The following is an 8,203-nucleotide window of genomic DNA, read 5'->3' as shown; positions in this document are numbered from 1 at the left end:
GTCAGACACTAGTTTGTTGCCCATAATCCTTTATTGCAGCTGATCTCGGGGTCCCAGCTCCGTCCTGCTCCGGGGCCGGGGGCTCTCACTGCAGGCCCCCCCGCTCCTTCTCCCACTGCTCGGGGGTCAGCGTGCGCTGCTCGAAGGCGTGAATGTGCTTCAGCTCCTCTGCCAGCAGCTTGTTCACCAGCCTGTGGGGAGGGGGGTCAGTGCCAGGCCCAGGAGCCCCGGGGCTCAGGGACGGGGAGGCTGGGCCCGGGGGCTGGAGGGCCGGTTAATGGGTCACGCCCCAGCGCTCTCCCCAACCGCACCGGCAGGCGGGGGTCCCTGTGCGGGAGGCAGGGTGGGGTCAGCCCCCAGACTGTGATGGGGGAGAGCGGAGCCCAGGGCCGGCAGGGGCAGGGCCAGAGGCCCCGGGGACGGGGAAGGGGCCCCGGGCTGGGCCCCCGGCTCACCGGTGTCGATGGAGCAGGGGCTTCCCCCGGAACTGCGACGAGACGACCAGAACCTTGAAGCTCGTGGAGCAGCGGCTCGGGGTCGTGTCCTCGACTTCCTGGGGGGAGAGACATGAGGGGAGGTGACCCCCAGGCCCCCGATCCAACCCGGACCCCCGACACCAGCCCCAGAGAGCCCCTGCCCCGACGGGGCCCCCCGACACCAGCCCCCAGAGAGCCCCTGCCCCGACGGGGACCCCGACACCAGCCCCAGAGAGCCCCCTGCCCCGACGGGGACCCCCGACACCAGCCCCAGAGAGCCCCTGCCCCGACGGGGACCCCCGACACCAGCCCCAGAGAGCCCCCTGCCCCGACGGGGACCCCCGACACCAGCCCCAGAGAGCCCCCTGCCGTGACAGGGACCCCGACACCAGCCCCAGAGAGCCCCCTGCCCCGACGGGGACCCCCGACACCAGCCCCAGAGAGCCCCCTGCCCCGACGGGGACCCCGACACCAGCCCCAGAGAGACCCTGCCCCGACGGGGACCCCCGACACCAGCCCCAGAGAGCCCCCTGCCGTGACAGGGACCCCGACACCAGCCCCAGAGAGCCCCCTGCCCCGACGGGGACCCCCGACACCAGCTCCCGCCCCCCCCACCTGCCCCTCCCCCAACGGGACCCCGACACCAGCCCCAGAGAGCCCCTGCCCCGACAGGGCCCCCCGACACCAGCCCCAGAGAGCCCCCTGCCCCGACAGGGGACCCCGACACCAGCCCCAGAGAGCCCCCTGCCCCGACAGGGACCCCGACACCAGCCCCAGAGAGCCCCCTGCCCCGACGGGGACCCCGACACCAGCCCCAGAGAGCCCCCTGCCCCGACGGGGACCCCCGACACCAGCCCCAGAGAGCCCCTGCCGCCGACGGGGACCCCGACACCCAGCCCCAGAGAGCCCCCCTGCCCCGACAGGGACCCCCGACACCAGCTCCCGCCCCCCCCCACCTGCCCCTTCCCCAACGGGGACCCCGACACCAGCCCCAGAGAGCCCCCTGTCCCGACAGGGACCCCCGACACCAGCGCCAGAGAGCCCCTGCCCCGACAGGGACCCCGACACCAGCGCCAGAGAGCCCCCTGCCGTGACAGGGACCCCCGACACCAGCCCCAGAGAGCCCCCTGCCCCGACGGGGACCCCCCGACACCAGCTCCCGCCCCCCCCCACCTGCCCCTCCCCCAACGGGGACCCCGACACCAGCCCCAGAGAGCCCCCTGCCCCGACAGGGACCCCCGACACCAGCTCCCGCCCCCCCCCACCTGCCCCTCCCCCAACTGGGACCCCCGACACCAGCCCCAGAGAGCCCCCTGCCCCGACGGGGACCCCCGACACCAGCTCCCGCCCCCCCACCTGCCCCTCCCCAACGGGGACCCCCGACACCAGCCCCAGAGAGCCCCCTGCCCCCGACGGGGACCCCGACACCAGCCCCAGAGAGCCCCCTGCCCCGACGGGGACCCCGACACCAGCTCCAGAGAGCCCCCTGCCCCGACGGGGACCCCCGACACCAGCTCCCGCCCCCCCCACCTGCCCCTCCCCCGACGGGGACCCCGACACCAGCCCCCAGAGAGCCCCCTGCCCCGACGGGGGACCCCGACACCAGCCCCCAGAGAGCCCCCCTGCCCCGACGGGGACCCCGACACCAGCCCCAGAGAGCCCCCTGCCCCGACAGGGACCCCGACACCAGCCCCAGAGAGCCCCCTGCCCCGACAGGGACCCCGACACCAGCCCCAGAGAGCCCCCTGCCCCGACAGGGCCCCCCCGACACCAGCCCCAGAGAGCCCCCTGCCCCGACGGGGGACCCCGACACCAGCCCCAGAGAGCCCCCTGCCCCGACGGGGACCCCCCGACACCAGCCCAGAGAGCCCCCTGCCCCGACGGGGACCCCGACACCAGCTCCCGCCCCCCCCCCACCTGCCCCTCCCCCAACGGGACCCCGACACCAGCTCCCGCCCCCCCCACCTGCCCCTCCCCCAACGGGGACCCCGACACCAGGCCCCGGATTTGATCCCCCGCCCCGGGGGTCAGAGCCGGCACCGCGCGGGGGAGGGGGCCTAGGGGGTATTTGGGGGGAGGGGCCCCCGGGGAGGGTTTGCGGGGGGGCTCACCACGTGCTCCGCCTCCAGCCCCCGCAGCAGCCGCCCCCGGAGGGTCTCCGCGCTCAGAGCCGGCCCGGCCGCCTCCATCCCGCTCCGCAAGGCGCCAGACCCCGCCCACTTCCGCCTCTGGTCCCGCCCCTCACTTCCGCCTCTGGTCACCTCCTCACTTCCGCCTCTGGTCCCGCCACTTCCGCCTCGGTCATCTCCTCACTTCCGCCTCTGGTCCCGCCACTTCCGCCTCTGGTCAACTCCTCACTTCCGCCTCTGGTCCCGCCACTTCCGCCCCTGGTCATCTCCTCACTTCCGCCTCTGGTCCCGCCCTCACTTCCGCCTCTGGTCCCGCCACTTCCGCCTCTGGTCCCGCCACTTCCGCCCCTGGTCATCTCCTCACTTCCGCCTCTGGTCCCGCCCTCACTTCCGCCTCTGGTCATCTCCTCACATCCGCCTCTGGTCCCGCCCTCACTTCCGCCTCTGGTCATCTCGTCACTTCCGCCTCAGGTCACGTCCCCAATGCGCCGCTCGCCCCAGCTCCTCCAATCAGAGTAGGGCTGGCGGGCGGGCTTCCCGCGAGGTGGCCAATAGGGTCCATCCTGGAAGCGACAACCGCCCAAAGGCACCAATCAGAGGGAGGCGCCTGGTGCCTCTTCCCGAGCTGGGCTCGGGCGCCGGCGGTAGGAGCTGAGACTGAAGGCAGGATGGGAGGGGGCCCCGGGGCATGCTGGGAGATGGGGGACACGGGGGGGGGCACCTGGGGGAGACCCGGGGCATTGCTGGGAAGTGGGGGACCTGGAGCATGCTGGGAGATGGGGGACGCGGGGAGGGGGGGAGACCGCAGCATGCTGGGAAGGTGGGGCGGGGGGGGACGCGGTGCATGCTGGGAGATGGGGGGTTACGGGGGGGGGGACCCGGAGCATGCTGGGAGAGGGGGGGCACTGGGGGAGACCCGGAGCATGCTGGGAGAGGGGGGCACCTGGGGGAGACCCGGGGCATGCTGGGAGATGGGGGCACCTGGGGGGGACCTGGAGCATGCTGGGAGATGGGGAGACCCGGGGCATGCTGGGAAGTGGGGGACCTGGAGCATGCTGGGAGAGGGGGGCACTGGGGGAGACCCGGGGCATGCTGGGAGATGGGGGCACCTGGGGGAGACCCGGGGCATGCTGGGAGATGGGGAGACCCGGGGCATGCTGGGACGTGGGGGACCTGGAGCATGCTGGGAGAGGGGGGCACTGGGGGGGAGACCCGGGGCATGCTGGGAGATGGGGAGACCCGGGGGCATGCTGGGAAGTGGGGGACCTGGAGCATGCTGGGAGAGGGGGGCACCTGGGGGAGACCCGGGGCATGCTGGGAGATGGGGGGCACCTGGGGGAGACCCGGGGCATGCTGGGAGATGGGGAGACCCGGGGCATGCTGGGAAGTGGGGGGACCTGGAGCATGCTGGGAGAGGGGGGCACTGGGGGAGACCCGGAGCATGCTGGGAGATGGGGGCACCTGGGGGAGACCCGGGGCATGCTGGGAGATGGGGAGACCCGGGGCATGCTGGGAAGTGGGGGACCTGGAGCATGCTGGGAGAGGGGGGGCACTGGGGGAGACCCGGGGCATGCTGGGAGATGGGGAGACCCGGGGGCATGCTGGGAAGTGGGGGGACCTGGAGCATGCTGGGAGAGGGGGGCACTGGGAGCATGCTGGGAGAGGGGGGCACTGGGGGAGACCCGGGGCATGCTGGGAGATGGGGAGACCCGGGGCATGCTGGGAGATGGGGAGACCCGGGGCATGCTGGGAAGTGGGGGACCTGGAGCATGCTGGGAGATGGGGAGACCCGGGGCATGCTGGGAAGTGGGGGACCTGGAGCATGCTGGGAGAGGGGGAGACCCGGGGCATGCTGGGAAGTGGGGCTGGCCGGCCATGACCTTTCCCGCCCCCTCTCCCCAGGCCCGGCCATGGGAGCGGAGCCGCGAGGGTTCTTTGGCGTCTACCTGCTGTTCTGCACCAACCCCCGGTACCGGGGCCGCGTCTACGTCGGCTTCACCGTGGCCCCCCAGCGCCGCATCGGGCAGCACAACGCCGGCAAGCGCCGCGGTGGGGCCTGGAAGACCAGTGGGCGCGGGCCCTGGTAACCCTGGGGGGATCCCAGCATGCAACGCTGGGGGGCGGGGGGTAATCCCAGCATGCCACGCACGCGTGCGAACCTAAACAGCAGACAAGGGCTTGCTGGGAGTGGTGGTCGGCATGGCGCGGGGGGAGCGGGGCATGCTGGGAGTGCTGGCTGGCCCGGAGCAGGGCATGCTGGGAGCACGGGGAGCGGGGCATGCTGGGAGCGCTGGCTGGCCCGGAGCAGGGCATGCTGGGAGCACGGGGAGCAGGGCATGCTGGGAGTGCGGCGTGCGGGGAGCAGGGCATGTTGGGAGCGCTGCCTGGCCCAGAGCGGGGCATGCTGGGAGCACGGGGAGCGGGGCATGCTGGGAGCGCTGGCTGGCCAGGAGCAGGGCATGCTGGGAGCACGGGGAGCAGGGCATGCTGGGAGTGCGGGGCAGGGGGAGTGGGGCATGCTGGGAGTGCTGGCTGGCCCGGAGCAGGGCATGCTGGGAGCACGGGGCAGGGGGAGCAGGGCATGCTGGGAGCACGGGGCAGGGGGAGCGGAGCATGCTGGGAGCGGGGGGAGCAGGGCATGCTGGGAGTGCGGGGCAGGGGGAGCAGGGCATGCTGGGAGCACGGGGCAGGGGGAGCGGAGCATGCTGGGAGCGGGGGGAGCAGGGCATGCTGGGAGCGCTGGCTGACCTGGGTTCTCTCCTTGCAGGGAGATGGTGCTGATCGTCCACGGCTTCCCCTCTGACGTGGCTGCGCTGCGGGTACCTGCCGGTGCCCCCCACTCCCGACCCGCAGCCCCCGCCCCCCCCTGCTCTGCCGGTGCCCCCCACTCCCGACCCACAGCCCCCGCCCCCCCCCGCTCTGCCGGTGCCCCTCACTCCCGACCCGCAGATCCCGCTCTCTAACTCCGCTGTCTCTCTGCCCCCCAGTTCGAGTGGGCCTGGCAGCACCCCCACACTTCTCGCCGTCTCTCCCACGTGAGCCGCCGCGCCCGCCGGGAGACCCGCTTCGATTTCCACCTGCGGGTTCTGGCCCACATGCTGCGCGTGGCCCCCTGGTGCCGGCTGCCCCTCACGGTGCGCTGGCTGGAGCAGGAGTACCGCCAGGATTTCCCCCCCGCCCTCCAGCCCCCCCTGCACATGCCCCTGGCCTTTGGGCCGGTCCGGGCGCTGGGCCCAGCCGGGGGGCGCGGGGAGCGGGGGCAGGAAGAACCCGGCCCTCCACCGGGGCCGGCGGCCCAGACCCAGCGCTGCACCCTCTGCCTGAGGAGACTCCAGGTAGGTTGGGGGTTCTCGGACACCTGGGTTCTCTAGAAGGGGAGGGGGAGGCTGGGACCCTGGACTCCTGGGTTCTCTCCCAGCTCGGGGGAGCGGGGCTGGGGAGTGGGGGCTAGTGATTAGAGTGGAGGGGCTGTACCCTCCCCCACCTCTGTCTGTCTTCCCCCCTGCAGGACGTGGACGACCCTCCCCTGCGCTGCTTCCACCCCGGATGCCCGCTGGCCGCCCACCCCGCCTGCCTGGCGCGGGAGTTCCTGCGGGAGGAGCCGCAGCAGTTCCTGCCCGTGGAGGGGCGCTGCCCAGGGTATGGGGCCCCCAGCGGAGCCCAGGGACCAGTGGGGGCTCCCCTGGGGGAGGAGCGGATCTCTAGGGGGGGCAGGGATGGGATGCAGTTGCTATGGGCAACATCCCCAGCATGTTGCCTTGGCAACCCAATTCCCATGGTGAAGGCCCCCCCCATTTTCTGTTGCAGCTGCAAGAACCTCCTCCTGTGGGGTGACCTGATTCGATACCACCAGGGTTGCTATGGTGACCTGGAAGAAGTCCCTGCCTCCTCCCAGGTAAGCCCCGCCCTCTTGCTGCTAAGCTCCACCCATGGCGTGTTCCCCTTTCGCACAAGAGCCCCACCCATTGTGTGGGCGAGCCTATTGGGCCGCCCCTCGTGGCTTTACGCCCACCCCCTTCCCTGCCCTTTGGCTACTAAGCCCCGCCCTGTCCACGCCCCCTCTTGCAGGTAAGCCCTGCCCCCATTCTCTCCCCTCCCCTTTCACAGTCTCTGGCTGCTAAACTCCTCCCTGCTTTGTCCCCGCCCCTTTGTCAGCCAAGCCCCGCCCCTCACAGGGAAGCCCCTCCCTCTCTGACTCCCTCCCGCCCACAGGGACACTGGACAGAGGAGCTGCGGAGCTGAAGACCCGAGGGGAGGAGCCTGCGCTGGAGGGGCGGGGCAAAGGGCCGGTGGTCCCGCCCCCTCCTGGATCGCCGGGGGGGCCCAGGGGATAAACGCGCTATCTCAGAGTATAAAAAGAAAAGGAGTACTTGTGGCACCTTAGAGACTAACCAATTTATTTGAGCATGAGCTTTCATGAGCTACAGCTCACTTCCTCGGATGCATACCGTGGAAACTGCAGCAGGCTTTATATATACACAGAGAATATGAAACTATACCTCCTCTCACCCCACTGTCCTGCTGGTAATAGCTTATCTAAAGTGATCATCAGGTGGGCCATTTCCAGCACAAATCCAGGTTTTCTCACCCTCCACCCCCCCACACAAATTCACTCTCCTGCTGGTGATAGCCCATCCAAAGTGACAACTCTTTACACAATGTGCATGATAATAAAGTTGGGCTATTTCCTGCACAAATCCAGGTTCTCACATCCCCCCACCCCCATACACACACAAACTCACTCTCCTGCTGGTAATAGCTCATCCAAACTGACCACTCTCCAAGTTTAAATCCAAGTTAAACCAGAACATCTGGGGGGGGGGTAGGAAAAAACAAGGGGAAATAGGCTACCTTGCATAATGACTTAGCCACTCCCAGTCTCTATTTAAGCCTAAATTAATAGTATCCAATTTGCAAATGAATTCCAATTCAGCAGTTTCTCGCTGGAGTCTGGATTTGAAGTTTTTTTGTTTTAAGATAGCGACCTTCATGTCTGTGATTGCATGACCAGAGAGATTGAAGTGTTCTCCGACTGGTTTATGAATGTTATAATTCGTGACATCTGATTTGTGTCCATTTACGTAGAGACTGTCCGGTTTGGCCGATGTACATGGCAGAGGGGCATTGCTGGCACATGATGGCATAGATCACATTGGTGGATGTGCAGGTGAACGAGCCTCTGATAGTGTGGCTGATGTTATTAGGCCCTGTGATGGTGTCCCCTGAATAGATATGTGGGCACAGTTGGCAACGGGCTTTGTTGCAAGGATAGGTTCCTGGGTTAGTGGTTCTGTTGTGTGGTATGTGGTTGTTGGTGAGTATTTGCTTCAGGTTGCGGGGCTGTCTGTAGGCAAGGACTGGCCTGTCTCCCAAGATTTGTGAGAGTGTTGGGTCATCCTTTAGGATAGGTTGTAGATCCTTAATAATGCGTTGGAGGGGTTTTAGTTGGGGGCTGAAGGTGACGGCTAGTGGCGTTCTGTTATTTTCTTTGTTAGGCCTGTCCTGTAGTAGGTAACTTCTGGGAACTCTTCTGGCTCTATCAATCTGTTTCTTTACTTCCGCAGGTGGGTATTGTAGTTGTAAGAAAGCTCGACAGAG

General features: G+C 68.6%; 2 protein-coding genes across 4 annotated transcripts; one reads left to right on the top strand and one right to left on the bottom strand.

Annotated features, from left to right (window-relative positions):
• Positions 1-12: 12 nt before the first annotated feature.
• On the bottom strand, positions 13-5,369 carry BOLA2B (bolA family member 2B). 2 transcript variants are annotated; one of them, XM_073346416.1, is made up of 4 exons: positions 5,354-5,369; positions 2,746-3,168; positions 456-553; positions 13-191 (listed from the first exon to the last, which is right to left on the bottom strand). In XM_073346416.1, the coding sequence occupies exons 2-4, from the start codon at positions 3,055-3,057 to the stop codon at positions 86-88; spliced, it is 516 nt and encodes a 171-aa protein (XP_073202517.1). In that variant the 5' UTR covers positions 3,058-3,168; positions 5,354-5,369; the 3' UTR covers positions 13-85. The 2 variants fall into 2 exon arrangements, with proteins under 2 accessions (XP_073202517.1, XP_073202518.1); XM_073346417.1 differs by lacking the exons at positions 2,746-3,168; positions 5,354-5,369 and adding an exon at positions 2,588-2,723.
• SLX1A (SLX1 homolog A, structure-specific endonuclease subunit) lies at positions 3,186-6,933 on the top strand. 2 transcript variants are annotated; one of them, XM_073346415.1, is made up of 7 exons: positions 3,186-3,249; positions 4,508-4,688; positions 5,373-5,424; positions 5,593-5,940; positions 6,114-6,244; positions 6,413-6,500; positions 6,818-6,933. In XM_073346415.1, exons 2-7 carry the CDS (start codon positions 4,516-4,518, stop codon positions 6,845-6,847), a joined length of 822 nt encoding a protein of 273 aa, XP_073202516.1. In that variant the 5' UTR covers positions 3,186-3,249; positions 4,508-4,515; the 3' UTR covers positions 6,848-6,933. The 2 variants fall into 2 exon arrangements, with proteins under 2 accessions (XP_073202516.1, XP_073202515.1); XM_073346414.1 differs by having other exon boundaries at positions 3,187-3,268.
• The last annotated feature ends 1,270 nt before the right edge of the window (positions 6,934-8,203 follow it).

This window comes from Lepidochelys kempii, chromosome 6 (genome assembly GCF_965140265.1).
Source record: "Lepidochelys kempii isolate rLepKem1 chromosome 6, rLepKem1.hap2, whole genome shotgun sequence".
Classification (NCBI taxonomy): Eukaryota; Metazoa; Chordata; order Testudines; family Cheloniidae; genus Lepidochelys; species Lepidochelys kempii.
This window is presented reverse-complemented; position numbering and strand designations above follow the sequence as displayed.